Source organism: Trichomycterus rosablanca, chromosome 26, assembly GCF_030014385.1.
Source record: "Trichomycterus rosablanca isolate fTriRos1 chromosome 26, fTriRos1.hap1, whole genome shotgun sequence".
NCBI lineage: Eukaryota > Metazoa > Chordata > Actinopteri > Siluriformes > Trichomycteridae > Trichomycterus > Trichomycterus rosablanca.
This window is the reverse complement of record NC_086013.1, coordinates 18086142-18108937: the sequence shown is the minus strand read 5'-3', so window position 1 is coordinate 18108937 and position 22796 is coordinate 18086142. Positions and strand designations below refer to the sequence as shown.

Sequence of the window (22796 nt, the reverse complement as noted above, 5' to 3'; positions counted from 1 at the left end):
TTAGACTCTGATCAGATGACTGGGTTGTAGTTTCTCCTAAACAGTGTGGAGTGTCACAGGCGGGCGTGGTGAGTCCCCCTTCACAGCGGTCCGAGGAGGGACGAGTCGGAGGACGTGAAGGACCAACAGAAGATCTACTGTGGATCAAACTGCTGATGATTTTAATCCTGGCACAAAACTCCCTCCGGTTCTGCATCCAACCTTTCTGTGCCGGTCAGAGTGCCAATGCAGCTCCTGTTCACTGTTTCATTACAAATCTGGAACCTCAAAGATTTGCTTTCATTCCAGTGTATGCTGTCATTACAGCAAAATTAGAGAACATGCCAAATATTGATAAATACAGTTCTGCAAATCTTTTACATTTTTCAAAGACTCAACTTTAGACAATTTAGCTGATTATATAATTCCTAATGAAAACCTTTAGTGTAAATCTGAATAAAATTAAAGCCTCAGAGTTTTGGCCCTCATTACACATACAGCAACTTATTACTGACGATAATAAGTGTAAACAGTGTTTAATTGTTTAGTCTTTAAAACATATTTCTTGTTAAACCTATTAAATCCTGAAATGTCTTGAAATAAGCGGTTTATGTTCTTTTAACTTTATCTGAAGGATTTTACAACCTGTTGTTCGAAGCCCTCAGGCTGAGTGACAACCAACAGCTGAAATGTCTTAAGTTTTAAATGTATTTAACACGAAATATCTTAAAATATGCGGTTTATGTGTTTTAAACATTATCTGAGGTAAACAATATATAAGTGAACGATACAGGTTTATTAAATGTAGCTTATTAGTTTATACATGAATTATATAAACAATCGGATGTTATTAATGATTAATATCAGACTCTGTGTTCAACATCAAGGAAAAATGATCGAGTTTTAATCGTATTTATTACGGAATGTGTTGAAATAAGCGCTTTATTTACTTTAAACTTTATCTGAAGGATTTTTACATAAAGTTGTTTGAAGCCCTCAGGCTGAGTGACAACTAACAGCTGACGGTTTATTACTGAAGACTGCATGACGCCAGTCACTCTCTCACCCTGTTCTTAGATCAGCTCTGGTACTCACTCATCTATTCATTACTGTTTACACTAAAACCTAAAGCTGATCTGGGAACAGCTCTCTTTAGAGAAAATCCACAAACAGCAGTCCTCATCTTATCCCACCTGTATTTCTTCAAAGAACTGCGATCTATGCGTCAGGATTGGCTAATAAGTTTGTATTGACGGCTCTGTGATTGGCTATCCGTCGAATGACGGCTGGCTTCACCAATGTTAGATGAGGAGGCGGGGTTTACTGAATATGGGTGGGGGAAAACGCTTTACGCTGAAGAACGTTTAGCGTTTTTCTTCGTCGACGCAGAATGGACCCGAGGAACGAAGATCAAGACTTCAGCTTCAACACGATTTATTAAAACATTTACTTAATTATACAAGTTCGTGTTTTAGGATATTTTTGTTGTTCGAAAAGCAGGGTTTAGGATTTGGAAGAATTTGAAGAAGTGTCCGTTAAATTGCGTTAGCTAACTTGCTAATTGTTAGCTCTGCTCTCATAACCTTGGTAAGTCGTTTTGTTAAAACTACAGTTTTTAATTCGCGTTAATTTATTAATATCGATGATTTAGTGATTAAATTGTGTATTAATGTCGGAATGTGTTAGACAGCGTGTTGTTTTGAATGGATTTATGGTAATGTTGAAGTCAGGCCTGGTTTCGGTTTGAGAATCGAATGTTAATTTAATCTGTTTATCAGCCGCAGCAGATTATCTGTAAATAAAAGTAAGTAATACACATTTATTAATGTAGTTTATTACAGTTTATACATTAATGATATGAACAATCTATGTTAAGTATTAGAATCAGGCTCTGTGTTAAACGGCAGTGAAAAATTCTCGAGTTTTAATTGTATTTTAATTGTATTAATTGTACTTTTAAATAAGATTCATTATTTACTTCTATTTTATTAGATTAACAGTTAATAACATTAACAAATTATGTGAAGAATGTTCAGAAACATGGACCAGACTCTTAAGTGGCTGGTATTAAGGTTATAGTTAATGTTTTATTATAAGTATTCTTACTAAATGTAAATGTATGGTTATATCTTTTATTAGGTACTATTTGTACTTTTTATTTTGTTGTAATTTTTTGTACAACGTTTGGCAGAAAAATTTCCTTTGGGATAAAGTTTGACCTGCAGGACAGTTTCATGGGAGTGTATATATAGTAGATAGTACTAAATGATGATATATATTGTATGGGGGTTTGGTGCTAAGTTTGGGAAGCTGGCGAGATCTTAAATTGTTTTGCTTTTCTTTAGGAAGACGAGCTATCCGAAGATGGTGAGACCTCACTCAGGTTCTTCTCGGTCTAGACAGAGGTATTCTCTTCTCCGTGCTTTATTAATCTAACTGTTTTGTGATCTTAAAAAGTTCCTCAGTGCATGTCTTTATATTTCAGGTCCTTCTCTGACAGCAGTCACACTGAGCACCATGAAGGGCGTATGGGCCCTTCTTCTAGGGGATTTAGAGGCCCCCCAGGTAAGGCACCTCCCAGCTGGAGGGAGAGCAACAGTGGAGGACCCTCGTCCTATCCCAGGAGACCACCCATGATGGGAGAACCTAGGGAGAGACCTCATGGACATTGGACACCACCGAAAAAGGACAACTACAGACCGTATCCTGTGTCACGGGATTTCCAGCAAGGCCGCAGAAGGCCTTCCATGAGCCCCCCCAACCGCCCTCCCCCAGTCCAACACGGTCGTGTATCACCTCACAGTCCTTCACACGGACCTCCGAACCACCACAGACCCTTCCATGGGAACAACTCTGGGCGTGTCTCTCCTTCCCGTTACTTTCGCAGCTTCCCGTCAGACCGCAGGGGTCCGTCACCCCATAGTACCTTCAGAGCCCCACCAAGATTCCCAAGTCCTGCACATGAGCAGGAAAGGAGCTGGGGTCCCAAAAGACACCTAAATACCAGAGAAAGGCCCTTCGGACGACCGGCTCGTGGAGGGCATCGCTGGAACGGCCCAGGGAGCTTCCCAAAACCCAACGGAGGGCCAAGACACTCTGGTTCTCCCCAGAGGAAGCCCAGGGAGTTTCAGGAGAGGAGCTCATATCCAGAGAGGTACAGGAATCATGCCTCAGCAGTTCAGGCTGGGTGAAATACTGTATTTACAAGGAAAATTAAAAAGCTTTTAGGGCGTGGCTGCAGGGTGATCAGTTAAAACCTGTGTGCCCCCCAGTGTTTACCTCAAACGTAGTCAAAGGATCTAATTATCTAACAATCCTCAGGTCCTTTACCAGTCAAATAAGGTTTTATAATCCCTTCATAGAGTTACCTCTTAGTGATTCCACACACGTTATGGAATTCATCAGGGTGGGGTTGCATATAAAAATTTAACACTTACCCCCCAGGTTAATTCCTACCCTGCTCACACAGCAGGACCTGGTGTTGTAACCCACTTGTTTCTATTGTTTGTGATGGATATGCAGGTGGTCTACAGAGCGAGATCCACGGAAGCATCACGGAGAAGCTGGCAGAGGGCGAGAGAGGCCTGGACACAATGCCCCTGAATGGGCGCGCCACGAAGGTGCTAAACCACACCCTCGTCCTCCCTACAGACCATCGTCATGGAAAACCGGCCCACCGTCTTTCTCCCAGTCATTCTCCAGATTCCCTCCACCTCTGAGACCTCAGGAGAGGCCCATCATGCGTCTTCTGAAGAGAAGGGGTCTGGAAACTGGACGCCCACCATCACCCTCGGCAGAGTACGGCCCACCTAAACGCGTCCGTAGGGACCTACCGCTTCGACCTCTGCCCCTGAAACCTTTCGGAGGTCGTGGTCTGTCCCTCAAGGACAAGTCTCGTCTGCTGAGCAGGCGCAAGTTCAGAGAGGAGTCTGTGGCACGGCTGAAAATGCCCCCGCCCAGGATCTCAGGCAAGATACAGAAGATCAAGGTGCAGAGAACATCAAAGGATGACGATGATGATGATGAAGAGTCCTCCAGAACCCCGCCTCGCAAGGTCCTGCTGAAGAAAAGTGTGAAGAGGCTGGCACCGGGAAAATCTGACGCCAGCTCCAAGTCGGCGTCAGACTCCGACTCGCAGGTGGAATCCCGGCGCTCCGTAAGAGCACGCAGGTACGGTATCTCCCCTCACACTGCGGCGATGGCCGCCTGATGTTTACAAGGTTCCAACCTTCCCTGTTTGTCTGTGGCACTGCTTTCTCCGAAGGGCGTCACCCTGTTCGCTAAAGTAAAGGCATCGCGGTCCATCACACCTCTCAGACGTGTAACTTCCTGTCCTTAAACTTAAGCAGGGATCTAAGGGGAATACCTATGTGAGAAATTCCTGAAGTGCTGTCTTACCCATGCCACCTCGAAACAAAACCCTCAGTCATGCCGGTACATCCGTTACTGTAGGACCCACATACAGAGCTAAACAAGTGAGATGGTTATAAAACCTTTGAATAAAAGGTCTCTCCTAAAAGATCAGCAGGGCTAAACTTCGCTCCTCTTTCCTGAATTCTCCTCCTGGCTGGTAGATGTTGTGTAACCTCACACAGGCTCGTACGTACAGAGCTAATCTCAGCTACTGGACAAAGGTCGGCTGTGTATCGATCATTGATGATAAATGTACACGGGCTCTCCACAATCTCTGATAACTTCTAGTGCGCCGTCCTTCCTGAGGTAGAAGATTATGGAAGACATTGTAAGGATCTTGTAATCAGATGGAATGAATTATGGCAGAGGAACCACTTAATGAAGGATGGGAGAAGATCTCCATGCAGGATTAGAAATGCGACTCTACCTGACCTCAAGGAACAAGGACCACACAGAGGAACCTGAAATATTTGATATATCCATGAGCTAGAGGTTCAAAAATCCTCTGAGACGATGGAATCTGCTTCTCTCAAACATACACTCTGTAGAAGACACGTTGGTGGGATGGAGCCAGAATTAAGTGGAACCCACCGAGTCTGCCTGTCTGGCACTAATCTTTTAAAACCACCTCCTTATTGCCCAAGAAGTTCTGATATCTCATGGATGTGGAAGCTCTTCTGTAAGTGGCTCTGGATAAGAGCGTCTGCTAAATGCAGAGTGTGTGAATGGATCAACACACACACACACCTCAGAATGAGGTACTTCTACACAAACCTACCCCGTGTCTAGAAGGTAACCAGATAGAATGGACCTCGTACTGAGATTAGATGGTAACAGCACACTGACCAGCCACCACTATGGGCACCGGCCGTCATGTTTCATGTTTTTCCTGCTCAGATCTAGAAGCTGCTCAGATAAGATAAATACAATCAGGAAATAGAATCATTTCAACAAACAGGATTATTGGATTTATCTAATGTGCAGATGTGGTACAGGCGTGCTCATTAGAACCTTACATGACATCCAGAGGGCAGCAAAATGATCAGTCCCACTAATCCAAATTCTAACTGTAATAACGTTCAGATCAGGCTACGTTCTGGTCCTGCAGCATCCTTTCCTCTAGAAGATAACCAACTTGAAGTACAACAAACAAAAAGCCCCTTCATCTCCATGAACGTCTGATTCTGGGGTCGGTGGAAGCTCCAGAAGAGGAAGAATATCGACTAGTCCAAAAGCTGCTTCATGTTTAATGATGAACGCCTTGTATTACGAGTACAACGCTGGGACCAAAGAGACGTCCAAGTGAAGTCTGTCCCTTGAAGATTTCCAGTTTGGTTTCTCCAATCAAGGTGCTTTCAAGCTGATCAAGACAAAGATGAACCTCCAGACATCAGAATCTTAAAGGGATAAAGCATGTTGGGGATGGACACCGATTTCTGTACGACTCTAAATCCATCAGCAGGATGAAGAGAAGCGTGACGGAGGGAAAGAATCCAGGAAACGATGGAAGCAAAACAACAAACCAGTGTCTAATCCAGTCAGATCCAATCCGCCAGTGTCAGTTACTCACGTTAGATCAAGAAAAATCTAAAAGCCGAGTGATTGAGGGCCAGAAATCTAATCTACCAGTTGAGAGTGAAGCGTGGAGATGATGGGCTAGCTTTGCTGTAAGTACCTCAGCAGCATTTTAATTACAGTGCAGTGTATTGTGGAGCTCCTGAACAGGTTCATGTGTAATCGGGGTCGGTGTGCTGGCCTCTGCTCCCTACATTTAACAGAGTAACATGTCTGCCTGTAGCGGTTACGTTAGCTGATGTTTCACTGCTGTTTGTTCTTCAGTTAAAAGCTTCCAGAATAAGGAGCCACAGTGAGAGGGAAGTGCAGTTCTGGTTCCAGAGTTAATCGGCTTGTATTACAAAAGTGTCATGAATTATTTATTTAATAATAGGGTGTGGGGCGTGCTATTGTGCTAGCACATTGCTGCAGAATTCAAATCTCAGCAGAGCCGCCGACCTGGCCGGGCAGCCACACGAACACACTCGGCTGTGTTTGAGGGAGGGAAGGTCAGATAACGTCCCTTTCTGTCGACGATACATTTTGTGATATCCGTGGAAAGTCATGTGGAGCGTAGCGTGGCTCTCTGTACACGATACGGCTCTCTGTGGGAACCCAGCACTGACGGGTGATGAGAAGTGGTGGCAGGTCGGACATGTGTCGGAGGGGCGTGTGGTGATCGGTAGTTGTGGTGATCCCTACACTGGGGATAATGGGAGCCTAGTGGGTGGAGCTTTGGGCTGTGAATTGGAAGACTGACTGTTCGAATCCAGGCTCTGGTATGCAGCCACTGTTTGGCCCTTAAGCAAGGCCCTTAACCCTGTCTGCTCCAGGAGTGCTGTACAGTGGCCGATCCTCCGCTCTCATGTGTAAAAAGACTTTCTTCTTCCTCTAGTTGTGCATGGGCAGTGGGTTCACAATCAGGAATTGGATATGACTAAATTGGGGAAGAAAATGGATAAAAGTATTGGGATGTGACCAAAAACACAGCTGTAGGGACTAGACTGGAGGTGTGTAGTTTGAGACGCTTCAGTAGTTTGTGTGAAAGTTCTAAATGTGTGGATCCTGACCTACCAGCCGACTGTTACAGCGGTTGGATGGAAAAATGAGAAGATAGATGAGATTCCTTTATTGATCCCCATGGGGGAAATTCAAGATAAAGGAATAAATTTAAAAGTATTAAAGTATTTCTGGGTGGATCAGTACAGTCTGGTGTGTTCATGTAGTCAGTTTATAAATGTAGAAACTAATTCTGACTGCTCGTTAACCTCGTGATCACGGTCCCTGACTGCTCCACTCACCTCTCACCTCGCACACTTTCCAGCTCCTCACCTTTAGACAGACATCTGACCCGGGACCTGGTGGTGGTTTCACACTGGGAGGCTGGAACCACCCGCAGCTCCAGCCCTAAGAGCAGCACGTCCTGGAGGGGCCGAGTGTCCAGCAAGAACGGTAAATATTACACTGAGTGTCCAGTGTGTTTATTTGTGCCCTCTTTAGAAAGTGAAAATGTTAAATAAGAACCCTGTAAGAACTTCTGTAAGAACTCTGGTGTATTTTGTGGTTGTTCTGATCAGACAGGGATCTGAGCGAGCGCTTTGTGAACTCTCAGCGTGACCTGAAGCTCCGCCGGTACGTTTCCATCCTGCTTCATGATCTGAAACGTTACGGTTCCTTCTCCAGCTCTGATGTTTAATCTGAGATCTTCTCTCTCTTGTAGGTCAGGAGAAGGTCCCGTTAGATCCTTCAGGAGGCCGCCGCCGTTCCTGGTAAACACACACACACACTCACTCACTCTCACACACTCGCCGTTATTATAAACACCGCCTGAATTTAGGACCTTAATCGTTACTCTTCATTGGTTCTGTACAGAAACCCGGTTTCCGCTCGTCCCGCCCCGCGCCGGTGGTTAAGAGGGGCTCGGATGGAGTCTTCAGGAGGCCCCTGATGGTGAGTGTGAGGTGATGCAGGACGTGTGAGGTTCTCGTTCCTGTCGTTCTGCAGTAGATGATGATTTATCTCTCCGTCCCTCCCCCAGGCCTCCATCATTCCTCGCCCCCCGCAGCAGAAGCCCGTGCTGAGGAAGAGCCAGAGCATCATGACCAAGTACAGGAACCTGCAGACGCGCCAGAAAGCACCGCCGCCTACACGCCAGGCTACCAGCTACCGCCGCTGGTGAGCTCTCTACAGAGTGAGTGAGACACACCGGAGCACCCAGCCTGACCTGGTCTGCACAGCTGCATGTTCAGTACAGGCCACGCCCACTCTGTGCTGGGGGGTGTTGCAGCTGTGTGAACGGTAAATTCAGTCTGATCTGAATCAGACCTGAATCCCAGCAGTAGTGGTACAGAAGCCGCTCTGGTGTGAATCTGGTTCTCGTTTGGTTTTTATGGATGTGATGTGAGGGCGGGGGCAGGTCCTGTTCTGTAAATAATAAATCAGTAGATAGAATGAAATTGTGGGTGTGTGTGGGTGTCTGTGTGTGTGTGTGGGTGTGTGTGTGTGGGTGTCTCTCTGTGTGTGTGTGTGTGTGTGGGTGGGTGTGTGTGTGTGTGGACTTAATGAGATTAACGAGCTCCTGTAGTTCATTAGCTATAAATTTAGATTCACCTTCAAGCCCTTTGTACAAAACTGTATTGTTTATAGATTTCAATAAAACTGGAACATTTCTGTACCTGCTGTGTGACTCATGTTCATCACTGATGTGTGTGTGTATTATATATTATAGGATATACAGTATATACAGTGCCTTGCAAAAGTATTCAGCCCCCTTGAACTTTTCAACCTTTTGCCACATTTCAGGCTTCAAACATAACGATATGAAATTGTAATTTTTTGTGAAGAATCAACAACAAGTGGGACACAATTGTGAAGTGGAACGAAATTTATTGGATATTTTAAACTTTTTTTTAGAAATAAAAAACTGAAAAGTGGGGCGTGCAATATTATTCAGCCCCCTTGCGTTAATACTTTGTAGCGCCACCTTTTGCTGCGATTACAGCTGCAAGGCGCTTGGGGTATGTCTCTATCAGTTTTGCACATCGAGAGACTGAAATTTTTGCCCATTCTTCCTTGCAAAACAGCTCGAGCTCAGTGAGGTTGGATGGAGAGCGTTTGTGAACAGCAGTTTTCAGCTCTTTCCACAGATTCTCGATGGGATTCAGGTCTGGACTTTGACTTGGCCATTCTAATACCTGGATACGTTTATTTGTGAACCATTCCATTGTAGATTTTGCTTTATGTTTTGGATCATTGTCTTGTTGGAAGATAAATCTCCGTCCCAGTCTCAGGTCTTTTGCAGACTGCAACAGGTTTTCTTCCAGAATGGTCCTGTATTTGGCTCCATCCATCTTCCCATCAATTTTAACCATCTTCCCTGTCCCTGCTGAAGAAAAGCAGGCCCAAACCATGATGCTGCCACCACCATGTTTGACAGTGGGGATGGTGTGTTCAGGGTGATGAGCTGTGTTGCTTTTATGCCAAACATAACGTTTTGCGTTGTGGCCAAAAAGTTCGATTTTGGTTTCATCTGACCAGAGCACCTTCTTCCACATGCTTGGTGTGTCTCCCAGGTGACTTTTTATAGATATCTTTGAGAAATGGCTTTCTTCTTGCCACTCTTCCATAAAGGCCAGATTTGTGCAGTGTACGACTGATTGTGTCCTATGGACAGATTCTCCCACCTCAGCTGTAGATCTCTGCAGTTCATTCAGAGTGATCATGGGCCTCTTGGCTGCATCTCTGATCAGTCTTCTCCTTGTTTGAGCTGAAAGTTTAGAGGGACGGCCGGGTCTTGGTAGATTTGCAGTGGTCTGATACTCCTTCTATTTCAATATGATCGCTTGCACAGTGCTCCTTGAGATGTTTAAAGCTTGGGAAATCTTTTTGTATCCAAATCCGGCTTTAAACTTCTCCACAACAGTATCTCGGACCTGCCTGGTGTGTTCCTTGGTCTTCATGATGCTCTCTGCACTTTAAGCAGAACTCTGAGACTGTCACAGAGCAGGTGCATTTATACGGAGACTTGATTACACACAGGTGGATTCTATTTATCACCATCAGTCATTTAGGTCAACATTGGATCATTCAGAGATCCTCACTGAACTTCTGGAGTGAGTTTGCTGCACTGAAAGTAAAGGGGCTGAATAATATTGCACGCCCCACTTTTTAGTTTTTTATTTCTAAAAAAAGTTTAAAATATCCAATAAATTTCGTTCTACTTCACAATTGTGTCCCACTTGTTGTTGATTCTTCACAAAAAATTACAATTTCATATCGTTATGTTTGAAGCCTGAAATGTGGCAAAAGGTTGAAAAGTTCAAGGGGGCTGAAAACTTTTGCAAGGCACTGTATATATATATATATATATATATATATACACTGTATATCCTGTGTGTGTATATACAGTGGTGTTCAAAATAATAGCGGTCCAACACCATTAACCATTAATATATACAGTATAAATGGGGTATGAGGAGCTGGACTGGTGCCCGGTTCACGGTTTTCCCAGTTGAACTGGACCTGGGGTAGCACTGTCGCCTCACAGTGAGAAGGTCCAGGGTTCGATTCTTAGTTAAAGCGTTCTTTCTGTGCAGTTTGGTATGTTCTCTCTGTGTACGTAAGGTGAACTGGAGACACTAAATAGTTTATGACTGTTTGATATTAAACCTGAACTGATGAATCTTGGGTAAGCAGTAACTACCTGTCCTAAAATGAACCAAAGTGGAAAACATCACGTTACAATCCTAATAACAAACGACAAGAACTGGACCCGCTGTGACCCTGATCAGTATAACGCAGTTAATGATGAAAATAAAATGATGCCAGAACCTACTAAACAATAGATGTGATGGTTTGGTGATAGATCAGAAGGAAAAAGACGTAACAGCTAATGAATAAAAGTTTGTTAAACTTGCTGCTGTTTTTTAATTGTATTTTTCTTTACACAAGACTTTTTAAACAGTAATAATAAGTGATAATAACTAATAATAATAACTGTAATAATTACTGTGCAGGTTTGAGGTGTGTCGGGTTATATAATAAATATTTTTATATTTTTACATAATTGAATGTGAGGGATCATGTGATGCTTTTAATAAGATAAATGTTGCAGTATTATTATTTATTTTTCATTTTATTATTAGTCATTTCTATCTAGTATTATTTATTATATTACTTATGTTTATCATTTTTATTTATCATATTCATTGTTAGATTAATTATATATGTATTGTTATTATATTATTGTTATATTTATTATAATTATGTTTATATGCTTTTGAGTGCTGGAGGTTCCAGAGCAGGAGTGAAACATTTAGCTTTGCTGATAATCACAGAGGTGAAAGGTCACCAGCGTTTGATCAGGGATTATTATGTAATGCAGCACGTCTGAGTTTAACATGTTCAGCGTGTTTAACTGAGCTGACTCGATGTTCTGGATGTTGATTGGTTGGTTCTGCTGGTTTGGTATCTGATTGGTTCATTGCTGATTGAATTAGGAGAACGAGCTTCAGCTGGACTGGAAGTGAAACTATCAGACTCAGTCAGTGGAGGATGTTCTTCACTCCTGGATCATCACTGTTAGGTAACTGTAGAGCTGGAATAAGTTAGTGAACCCTGACTGTGAGTAAACGGTGCTGTGTATCAGGGCCACTGTGTGTGTGGATGAGCTGGAGTTTTTACTGGTTCTGATGGTTCAGCTGGTGATTTTTTTTTTTTAATTAAACAGGGTGTCCCAATACTTTTGCTCATGTGTGTATGTGGTGCAGAAGCAGAACTGACTCGGATCAGAATAAAGTTCAGATTTTATTCACATGAGGTTCATTGAATGATTAAATTAATGATGGACTCGTGCTGATCATCATGCCGTCAGTACAGAGGAGGAACGTTCAGAGCCGGAGGAACGTGGAGGAACGTTTGTGTCGGTGCAGGATCTGAAGGATCAGGCCTCCGCCTCGTTCAGGATCTCCTGGTTCTGCTGGAAGTAATCTCTGAACCAGGTGATGTGCTCCAGCTTCTGTCTGACGGTGAGCTGGTGGTTTTTGGAGAGTCCGGCCACCACCAGTTCCATGAAGTGCTGGACGGGGCCGTGCTGAGGGAACCCGTCCTCCAGGTGCCGGTGCAGGAACACGTGCTCGTGGAACGGGACCTTCGCTTCCTCCTCCATACCTGCAACACACACACACACACACACACGCAAACACACACACACACACACACACACACACACACGGTTCTGGTGAGCTGGTGCTCCTGAACGGTAGCAGATCCAAACCAAAACACTAAACATGAGAGTATCTGGTGAGGTTTGAACCTCCACTGGGTTCCACCAGATGGTTCTCTGGAACTGGAGGAAGGAGATGGAACACGGTTCTGGTAAAGATCTTCTGAAGGTGAGGAGAAGCTGGATCCAGCGCCTCTAGAGCTCAGTGCTGATGGTTTTCATGTTCCTGACAGCGCAGTGTGGAGTGTAACAGCGGTGTGGTGGTTTGGGATGCTGTGATTGGCTGCTGAACAGATCAGTAGATGAAGGATCACACTCACCCGCCTCGTTGTTGATGGGATACTGCCACAGCTTTCCTTCTCTGGTCCACTGGATCATCTCCTCAAATCCATTCCGAGCTCTCTGATTGGTTGCCTGCGTTATCTGCTCGGCTAAATCAGCATCCCAGAGGGAAGGACCTGCGGCTGGAGACAGAGACGTCATGTACGGTGTGATGGTGGGGTGTGACGGTGGGGTGTGACGGTGGGGTGTGATGGTGGGGTGTGACGGTGGGGTGTGATGGTGGGGTGTGACGGTGGGGTGTGACGGTGGGGTGTGGTGCTGATGTACAACTGTTACAAGATTAGCAAACTGGACCAGAACCAGCACACTAATAATCATCTTCCAGCGCTCGCCCGGGTGGCGCAAAATGTAGTTACATTCAGTGGTGGAAGGATACAGAGGGAGTAATGCGGTCCCCCGGACGTGCCGCGTCTCTGTAACAACCCGCCGCCGGCTGAAATAAAGACGCACCGAACTCTAACTGACTGTCTCATGTGGCAGGAAGAGGGCGCCAGAGTGCACAGGGGAAGTGAGTATATCTAAAATCAGTGCAGACACACTTCATTACCCAGCTGTGAGTGAGTCTCCTGGTCTGCAGCAGGACTGAAGATGTTTAACCTCTTCGCTGAAAACGCCGTTTTCCTGAGAATAAACAAACGGAGAAAATAAACGATTCCAGCCAATCGGCCGTCACTCCAGGACCCGGTCAGTACAGCTCAGACACGCCCACACGTCAGAAGATCTCCTGAGGTACCAGACCAGCGTTTCTGGCGTGTGTGTGTGATGTTGATTTTTACCTCCGGCGGATTCCTGCCAGCTCCCCGGTGATGCCGCGGTCGTGTGTGTAGCCCCGCCCATCGTCATCGAAGCGAATCTGATTGGCCGGTCTGCCGTTTGTCCTGCTGCCCGGTTTCCTGCCGACCTTCATGTCAGTGATGATGTTCCTGACGGGACGGAGAAGAACCAGAGTCACGTCGACCTGCTTACTCTCTCTCTCTCTCACTCTCTCTCTCTCTCACAATCTGGTTTCACTGTGGTTTACAATATGTAACATAAAACCTCCACAGGGGGGCATCAAAGGGTTTTGTGGTGGTCAGGTTAAGCGGGTGTGATGCTGTTCCTCACCCGATGTTCTGGGTGTCGGCGCTCCTCCTCTCCTCTGAGACGGCCTCGTGTTTGCGCAGTTGTTTCAGCAGTTCTGATTCGGCTCTGCTTCGGTCCGGCAGCGTGGAGGCGGCGGCGGTTACCGCAGCAACCAGCTCAGGACTCAGACTCTTACTGCAACACAAACACACACACACACACACACACACACACACACACACACACACACACACACACACACACACACACACACACACACACACAGAGGCTGTTACACTTCATCACTGTTTTATTTACAACACAGTAGAATCATCAGAGTTTCAGCCCGGTTCTGACGGTGGTTCTGACGGTGGTTCTGACGGTACCAGGTTGGGTTCTGGTTCTCTCACCTCTGTGTGGACGTGGCCTGCTGGAACATGCTGCTGGTGCTCTCCATCTCCACCCTCCTGGGCTTCCCAGCAGGATCCTGTTCACTCGGAGCTTTCTTCAGGGACTTGAGTCTGCGTTTGGTGGTCATGTCCACCTTCATGGCTCCCAGCAGCTCCAGCAGACCCTCCTTACTCGTCTTCACCTCCTGATCTGCTGCCGTCTCAGCGTCCCGCTGTGAAGCTTCAGGTTTGTTTGCTTCTTCTGTGTTTAGGACGTGTTCGGTTTTCTTCTCGGCAGGTTTCTGTTTCTCAGCGTCTTTATCCAGCTCAGGCTGCAGCTCCTCGTTCTTCTCTCCATTTTTACTTTCACACAGAGTGACGCTGGTCGTCCCAAACGTCCTGTGGTTCACCTCAACTGCTCCCCTAAAACAGACAAACACACAGTACGGTCAAAAGTGTGTGGACACCGCTTTTCAGCTGTTTTAACCACACCATCAATAACAAGTATTTAAAATTAATTATAAGCTTCCAACAACATTTGGACTGAAGTGACACAGTTTCCCACAGACGCACTCCAAAATCCTGTGCTAAGCCCACCCAAGGGTAGCAACTGTATATTAATGCTCATGATTTTTGGAATTAGATGTTCTACAGGATCATCAGACAAGTTTAATCTGGCATGAAGACCCACATAACCTCGCTGAGAAGAAGAACATCTCAGAACTCACATGGAACCTTCAGGTAGGTGATCAACAACAACAACAGAAGATCAGACCAGGTTCCACTGATCAGTCAAGAACAGGAGTGTGGAGCTACAGTGGGTACAGGCTCACCAAACACGATCAGCTAAAGAATCTGACAGAATCATCTCAGCAGCTTGTGGAATCCATGCAGTGAAGAACTGAGAGTGAAGGAGGCTGCGTCCCAAATTACTCTGATATAAACGTGGTGAACTTTAGCTGTATTATCATCCACTGATGTGCACTTCATCCTCCTGATCATACATGAACACACACAAGGTACTAAACTCTCAGTCATGCCCTTCAACATGCAGTAGAAAGCTGGATTATCCTCCCTATCTAGTGCACTACACAGTGAGCAGGAAGAGATTTGGGATTCTCCTCACGTTACTTTTAACCTTGTAACAGTAAATAAAGAGAAATAAACGAACTGACCTGATTCCAGGGGCTGAGACTGAGTCTTTACATGCTGTAGATCTGAACGTGGGAGAAAATGAAGAATTTAAAACGTTTCTGTTGTTAGAAACTGATAAAATAATTCTTCTGAACATCACTGAGCTCCACAACGTCCTCCACACAGGCTCCCGGTCCCACTGCTAACGGTCCGGGCGATACATCTACACAGAATAAAGGTTCCTCCTGAGAGTAATGCAAAATTAATTATTGTTATTATTATTATTATTGTTTTGTTATTATTATTATTATTATTGTTGTTATTATTATTAATATTGTTTTGTTATTGTTATTATTATTATTATTGTTTTGTTATTGTTATTATTATTATTATTGTTGTTGTTATTATTATTAATATTGTTTTGTTATTGTTATTATTATTATTGTTTTGTTATTGTTATTATTATTATTATTGTTTTGTTATTGTTATTATTATTATTGTTTTGTTATTATTATTAGGGCAGTGGTAGCTCAGGGGTTAAGATGTTGGACTAGTAATCATAAGGTTGCCGGTTCAAGCCTCACCACCACCACTGTTGGGCCCCTGAGCAAGGACCCTCAGTTGCTCAAAGTGTCTGCTAAATGCTGAAAATGTAAATGAAAATATTATTATTGTTATTATTATTGTTATTACATATAATAATAACGTAAACATCAATGCAAGGTTGAATTTCATGCTTATAACATAAGACAGCATTTGTAGCAGCTAAGAATTATATTGTAGTAATTTGTTTATATATTTATTTTTATAATCTTTCTTTTGAACAGCTGTATGTGCTGCAGTTTCTTTAAACCCGTTCTAATGTCGTGTTTCTGTATTCAACAAATCAATCTCATACATTACTGCTATTATTTATTATCATTAAATTTGATTTACAGCACTGATTTATTTATTTATTAAGTATCATTCATGTTCTCCAACCACATTTATCCTGATCAGGGTTGCGGTGGGTCTCACAGGGCACCGCGAGTCCACCAGGAACACAGAGCTCGGTCTAGTGCTCGGTAACGGAAGAGCAGAGGATTATGGGAAATGTAGTTTTTACACCCGCAATTGAACTACAACTAGGAAAAAGCTCCCCATAGTGCAGGAATATCGGGAAAACAAGAGAACATTCCTCATTACAGAACAGAAATAAATCCTGCACAGATGTATAAACCATGATATGTAGATTAAAATGGATTTATTAAAGCGTAATGATCGTTGTAATAAATAATAAAAGTGTTTGTGTGGCGGGGGTTTGGGGGAGCACTTCCGACTCGGTGATGACGCAATGAGTGTGGGTTTACTGTTCCACTACACGTGGGTTTGGATTCTGATGGAAGATTATCAGTGATGGAGGGATGAAATTCTGCATCATTCAGTCATTCAGTGGATAAACAGTTGAGTAAAACGAGCTGCATGATTATAAACAGGGTGTGTTTGATGGATCTGGGGTGTGTGGGTGTGTTTGGGTTTGGGGTTGGGGTTGGGATGTTTGATGATTTCACCTCTTTACCCTTCAGTTCTTCAGTGATGCATCAAGTGAAGAACAGAACTGAGTGTCATAAACAGTTAAAATAAAACTTTTATACAGTAGATCAAAAGATTCTTCTACAGTTAATTCTACATGAACACTTTTATAGATTATTATTCACTGTAGATTTTTAGATTAAATTTGTTAGCTGTGTAGAAATGTGAATGTGATTATAGATTATTTACAATCGGTTTGTTTAACATGATTTCTGAAATATTCACACTATTATTTACATCCTATAAACTACAAGCAGATTTAAAATATGTAATTTGGTTTGTATTTATTAAAAACTGAACACAGAACTTGACAGGATGTCATATAGAGTAAAAACTACAGATGAATTTGTTTTATTTATGTTCAGCCCTTTTTGAAGCTTTTATCCATTCAGTGCTTCACACAGGCTTTTAATAACCTGTTCATCATGTTCAAATGTTGTGGGTTAGTTCATTGATCAGGCTCCCCCCATCAGATATAAAACAAACTATCACTGCCTATATTAAAAATACAGTATGTGGCAAAAAGAATGGGAAAAGCAAAACCAGAACGAACTCTACAACATCCACCCCAACATCCAAACACGTCCAACACTACCTACTGGAAAGAGACTGGAACAGACGACATATATAAGATGTCGTATTGGGCACTCCCACCTAACACATACACACCTGGTGAAGGGAGAACGCCCACCGATATGTGACCACTGTAATACACAAGTAACCATCGAACATTTATTAACAAAATGCACAAAATATAACATAGAATGACAAAGACTCGCCATACCAAACACAATGGTAGAAATTTTTAACAAAACCAAAACAGAAACTCTGATCAATTATTTGAAAAATACAGAACTGATAATACACACCTAGAACTAAACACAGAAAGGACACAAGACAAAGAACATGAATAAATAACCTGAACAAAGCTAGGTACCGATCCTGCCAATGTGTAAACATGGTGTTAAACAACAAACAAACAAACATGTCATCATCCACAACTCGTCCCTGGACATGAGATTCCACGACTGCTCTCAGACTCATGATGATAAAGCTCAGAGAGAAAGCAGCAGGAACAACAATTACACACAGAACAATAAACAACAACCTGCAGCGTCTACAATCATCTCTGTTCCTGTAGAGGATTTAATCTAATCAGCCAAGAAACTAAATCCGTCCGTCCGTCCCATCTATCCGTCCATCCATCCACGTCTGTCCATCATGCTCCACATCAGGATTCTATTTAACGTTTGTGGCTTCTGTATGTTAAATTCCTCTGAGGGACCCCCGCTGCATCTCAGTTTAAATCTCAGTGTTTGTTTTCTCTGACGGTATTTCATTGTGGTTTTTCAGTCCGGACTCGTTTATGTCGTTATTATCTTTGTGTTTTTCTCCTCAGGCTGAAGCAGCAGGACGGTTCGAACACGCCAGCAGCCATGACACCACATCCTGCGGTTCAGGCTGCTATAGACCTGTCGGCCGGAGCGATAGGTACCGACACTTTACCGTCTACTGCTCACAGCACAAAGAAAATAAATTTGATGTTTTATCTTACTAGATTTATTGTTTCTGTAAATATTCACTCATTTCTAGTTCAGAGCCTAGAACACGGTGCTAAAAAAGTTGGGACGGGGCCAAATGAGGACCAGGAATTCTGTAACATATTCAAAAAGATGGTCATGGTTCAACACTTATAGAATACCGCTTCTTTTCACCTGTCAGAGACGGAGTTTGACAGAGAGCAGCAATGTGTACCAATAATTCTTGATCTGACTGTATATGCCAGGGTGTGAGGTCACATTCCAAAATCCTATAGGTTTGTATAGGACGGGCGTGTCACCTTCACTCAGCCGTATTGTGTGTGTGTGTGTGTGTGTGTGTGTGTGTGTGTGTGTGTGTGTATATGCAGGAGGGATGGCGTGTGTGTTCAGTGGTCAGTCCATGGATACGGTGAAGGTGAAGATGCAGTCCTTTCCGTCTCTCTATCGCGGTTTCCTGCACTGTCTGACCTCCACCTACAGACAGGTGGGCATCAGGGGTCTGTACCAGGGCACCGTGCCCGCGCTCGCCGCCAACGTGGCCGAGAACGCCGTGCTGTTCATGAGTTACGGATTCTGCCAGGAGGTGGTGCGGCACGTGTGCGGCCTGGAACAAAGCGCCACGCTCAGGTGAGGGCACGGCACTTCTGAGGTACCCAGAGACCTGCACCGTGTTCTGTTCTTACCCAGCATGCTCTCTGTGTGTGTGTGTGTACAGTGATGTTCAGAAGGCGGGCGCTGGCGCGGTGGCGTCGGTTTTCTCCTCGCTGGTCTTGTGCCCGACAGAGCTGGTGAAGTGCCGACTGCAGGTGATGAACGAGATGGTGGCGTCAGGAAAAATCAGCTCCGCCCACAAGTACCCACTTCAGTTCTTATTAAACTAGAGCGCCCCCTACAGGAGCACACACCATACAGCCAAAAGTATTGGGACACCCTCTCTAATTACTGAATTCGTGTGTTTTAGCTGGAACAGTTACTAACAGCTGTAATGAATCAGTTATATAAAGGAAATTATGTGTTTCAACATTGCAGCAACAGTTTAGGGAAGGTCCTTTCCTGTTCCAGCATGACTGCCCCAAATCAAGAAACTCCATTGTCCTGCACAGAACCCTGACCTCAACAGCTCTGGGATGAACCGGAACATCAACTGATCAATCAGCGCCCAGCCGTACATATGCTGCATCTTTGACTAAACAGGCACAAATTCCCATACACAGAAATTCTCCATAGTCCAGTGAAAGCTTCCTCATAGAGCGACTGTTGTTCTAGATGCAAAGATCACACAGAGGGAGAGTCTATGTTCAACAAGCTCACGAGCAGGCGTCCGAATACTTTTGGTTGTGTGGTGTTTGTGTATTAGTGTATGACGGGGTCGCTGGTCAGTATTATAATGTATTTAATATTAGCGGTTATATATTAGGGTAAAAATATCTGCCAGGCTGTTATTGTAAATAAGAATGTGTTCTTAATGACTCGCCTGGTTAAATTAAAGGTTAAAAAAAAAAAAAATCTGAAAAAAATAAAACAGAAGCTTGTTTACATTCCTCATTAACTGCTCACAAATGAAAGCATGTCAGGCTCTTCTGTTAAACAGCTGCTATAGCATGTGGGGATCCGGATCAGCGGCTGCAGTTCATCCTGTAACCACCAGGGGGCCTCAGTTCTGCACCTTTAACTTTATTCTATTGATGTTTGTTACCATCAGCTGAAATCTCACACTGCCCCCCTCACCCTCCCCGTACCGTGTGCCCCGCCCCTCTCTCCCTCCCCAGCTCAGTCTGGACCGTTATTAGGGGTGTGATGAAGTCTGAGGGTCCTGCAGGGTTTTTTCGGGGTCTCACCCCCACCATCGCCCGGGAGGTGCCCGGGTACTTCTGCTTCTTCGGGGCGTATGAGCTCTGTCGCTCGTTCTTCTCTCAGTACAGGAACTGCAGCAAGGATGATCTCGGTACACACACACACACACATTACACACACACACACACACACACACACACACATATTACACACACACACACACACATTATACACACACACACTCACACATACACACATACTGTATATACACTCTCTCTCTCACACACACACTTTCTGATCACCACTGAGCCATGACAGCCCACTTCACCATCATCATCAACCAACCAAATAATAAGTGTGAGGGATCTTGAATATATGTGTGTGTACTTATGTGTGTGTGTACTTATGTGTGTGTGTATTTATGTGTGTGTGTATTTATATGTGTGTGTATTTATGTGTGTGTGTATTTATGTGTGTGTGTATTTATGTGTGTGTGTATTTATGTGTGTGTGTATTTATGTGTGTGTGTATTTATGTGTGTGTGTATTTATGTGTGTGTGTATTTATGTGTGTGTGTATTTGTGTGTGTGTATTTATGTGTGTGTGTATTTATGTGTGTGTGTATTTATGTGTGTGTGTATTTATATGTGTGTGTATTTATGTGTGTGTGTATTTATGTGTGTGTGTATTTATGTGTGTGTGTATTTATATGTGTGTGTACTTATGTGTGTGTGTATTTATGTGTGTGTGTATTTATGTGTGTGTGTATTTATGTGTGTGTGTATTTATATGTGTGTGTATTTATGTGTGTGTGTATTTATATGTGTGTGTATTTATGTGTGTGTGTATTTATGTGTGTGTGTATTTATGTGTGTGTGTATTTATGTGTGTGTGTATTTATATGTGTGTATTTATGTGTGTGTGTATTTATATGTGTGTGTATTTATGTGTGTGTGTATTTATGTGTGTGTGTATTTATGTGTGTGTGTATTTGTGTGTGTATTTATGTGTGTGTGTTTATGTGTGTGTGTATTTATGTGTGTGTGTATTTATGTGTGTGTGTATTTATGTGTGTGTGTATTTATGTGTGTGTGTATTTATATGTGTGTGTATTTATGTGTGTGTGTATTTATGTGTGTGTGTATTTATATGTGTGTGTATTTATGTGTGTGTGTATTTATATGTGTGTGTATTTATGTGTGTGTGTATTTATGTGTGTGTGTATTTATGTGTGTGTGTATTTATGTGTGTGTGTATTTATATGTGTGTGTATTTATGTGTGTGTGTATTTATATGTGTGTGTATTTATATGTGTGTGTATTTATGTGTGTGTGTATTTATGTGTGTGTGTATTTATGTGTGTGTGTATTTATATGTGTGTGTATTTATGTGTGTGTATTTATATGTGTGTGTATTTATGTGTGTGTGTATATATATGTGTGTGTATTTATGTGTGTGTGTATTTATGTGTGTGTATTTATGTGTGTGTGTGTATTTATGTGTGTGTGTATTTATGTGTGTGTGTATTTATGTGTGTAGGCGCGGTCTCCATCGTACTGAGTGGGGGTGTAGGTGGGGCGTGTCTCTGGTTGGTGGTGTACCCGATGGACTGTGTGAAGTCCCGGATCCAGGTGATGTCCATGACTGAAACTCCGGCCGGGTTCTACAGGACCTTCATCCACATCTTCAGGACCGAGGGTGAGGAACCGCGTCATTACATCATCATTACATCATCATTACATCATCATTACATCATCATTACATTGTTATTATGTCATTATTATGTCATTATTACATCATTATTTATACAGCCCACGACCAAAAGTATGTGAACCCCTCACCATGAGCCTGTCAGACAAACCAATCCACAACCATTCCCGTTCATATGGACTGTGTCTGTGGGAATTCTTCCCCTATTCAGCAAAAAACATTCATGACATCAAGTGCTGATGGTAGTAACAAGACCTGGCTCCCAGTCGACATTCCAAAACTAAATGCCCCCCCTGAATTCAGACTGTTTTCAGCTCAGAATAGAATGGAATGAAATAGAATGACCTGAATAGTGTACTCGTGTGTTTCTCCTCTCTGTAGGTGTGAGGGCTCTGTATTCGGGTCTCACCCCCACCATGATCAGAACGTTCCCGGCGAACGGTGCGCTCTTCCTGGGCTACGAGGCCAGCCGAAAACTCATGATGTCCCAGTTTGACAGCTGATCTGGAGTCAGACTCCATCACTCCATTCACACCAGAACACCTCACTAAAACCTTTATTATCTAACTTTTATTTATGCTTAAAAACTTCAAAATAACGTCAGAAAACAAGTATTTTATTAGAAGTACCACATGACCAAAAGTATTCGGACGCCTGACCGTGACTGATTTATTACCTGTTAGTGACTGTTGTGGCTGAAACACATGAATCTGATCATTAGAGGGGCGTCCCAATACTTTTGGCTGTATTATTTATAGGAACAGTCACACTGAGGTTTGTTTGTATTCTATTGTAATGAAGCACAAAAATTTTACATCCTGACCCGAGAAATTTTTCTACACTGATTATAAAACGTGTTTATTTTAGTTTCATCAGATATTTAGAATCACAAACCTGCAGATCTGATCTGTTTTTATTTTAATATGTGGAGGATTTTATAGATCTTTAAATATTTCTTTTGTTTGTGTTTTTAATGACAGCTGAAGATTTACTAATCGTCTAAAAGAATACACTTTAAAATGTTTTATTCAATTTAATTTCTGATTTAAAAAATTTAATGAATTTATTACTGTTTTTCTATAT

General features: G+C 43.2%; 3 protein-coding genes across 3 annotated transcripts; 2 read left to right on the top strand and 1 right to left on the bottom strand.

Annotated features, from left to right (window-relative positions):
• The first annotated feature begins 1326 nt into the window (after positions 1–1326).
• si:ch211-114c12.2 (uncharacterized protein LOC336578 homolog) lies at positions 1327–8620 on the top strand. The gene is made up of 9 exons (XM_062988632.1): positions 1327–1566; positions 2325–2384; positions 2465–3133; positions 3502–4149; positions 7271–7398; positions 7524–7578; positions 7667–7715; positions 7819–7896; positions 7985–8620. Exons 2-9 carry the CDS (start codon positions 2344–2346, stop codon positions 8123–8125), a joined length of 1809 nt encoding a protein of 602 aa, XP_062844702.1. The 5' UTR covers positions 1327–1566; positions 2325–2343; the 3' UTR covers positions 8126–8620.
• Positions 8621–11732: 3112 nt separating this feature from the next.
• mrps31 (mitochondrial ribosomal protein S31) lies at positions 11733–15306 on the bottom strand. The gene is made up of 7 exons (XM_062988549.1): positions 15138–15306; positions 13984–14385; positions 13616–13768; positions 13288–13434; positions 13059–13132; positions 12490–12633; positions 11733–12114 (listed from the first exon to the last, which is right to left on the bottom strand). The coding sequence occupies exons 1-7, from the start codon at positions 15251–15253 to the stop codon at positions 11888–11890; spliced, it is 1263 nt and encodes a 420-aa protein (XP_062844619.1). The 5' UTR covers positions 15254–15306; the 3' UTR covers positions 11733–11887.
• A 1123-nt stretch (positions 15307–16429) lies between these two features.
• Positions 16430–22796, top strand: slc25a15b (solute carrier family 25 member 15b). The gene is made up of 7 exons (XM_062988650.1): positions 16430–16538; positions 18068–18159; positions 18578–18836; positions 18925–19062; positions 19979–20154; positions 21543–21701; positions 22095–22796. The coding sequence occupies exons 2-7, from the start codon at positions 18105–18107 to the stop codon at positions 22214–22216; spliced, it is 909 nt and encodes a 302-aa protein (XP_062844720.1). The 5' UTR covers positions 16430–16538; positions 18068–18104; the 3' UTR covers positions 22217–22796.

What these genes read in the sequence shown, in the direction of transcription:
- mrps31 (XM_062988549.1), bottom strand. Translation starts at nt 15,253, where the DNA reads ATGTTCAGAAGAATTATTTTATCAGTTTCTAACAACAGAAACGTTTTA. An exon ending in CTGGCAGGAATCCGCCGGAG is followed by an intron (nt 13,133 to 13,287) that starts GTAAAAATCAAC and finishes GTTTATTCTCAG; the next exon opens with GAAAACGGCGTTTTCAGCGA. An exon ending in GGAGACTCACTCACAGCTGG is followed by an intron (nt 12,634 to 13,058) that starts GTAATGAAGTGT and finishes CTCTGTCTCCAG; the next exon opens with CCGCAGGTCCTTCCCTCTGG.
- slc25a15b (XM_062988650.1), top strand. Translation starts at nt 18,105, where the DNA reads ATGACACCACATCCTGCGGTTCAGGCTGCTATAGACCTGTCGGCCGGA. An exon ending in CCTGTCGGCCGGAGCGATAG is followed by an intron (nt 18,160 to 18,577) that starts GTACCGACACTT and finishes GTGTATATGCAG; the next exon opens with GAGGGATGGCGTGTGTGTTC. An exon ending in AAAATCAGCTCCGCCCACAA is followed by an intron (nt 19,063 to 19,978) that starts GTACCCACTTCA and finishes CTCCCTCCCCAG; the next exon opens with CTCAGTCTGGACCGTTATTA.
- si:ch211-114c12.2 (XM_062988632.1), top strand. Translation starts at nt 2,344, where the DNA reads ATGGTGAGACCTCACTCAGGTTCTTCTCGGTCTAGACAGAG. An exon ending in CGCTCCGTAAGAGCACGCAG is followed by an intron (nt 4,150 to 7,270) that starts GTACGGTATCTC and finishes CACACTTTCCAG; the next exon opens with CTCCTCACCTTTAGACAGAC. An exon ending in TCTTCAGGAGGCCCCTGATG is followed by an intron (nt 7,897 to 7,984) that starts GTGAGTGTGAGG and finishes TCCCTCCCCCAG; the next exon opens with GCCTCCATCATTCCTCGCCC.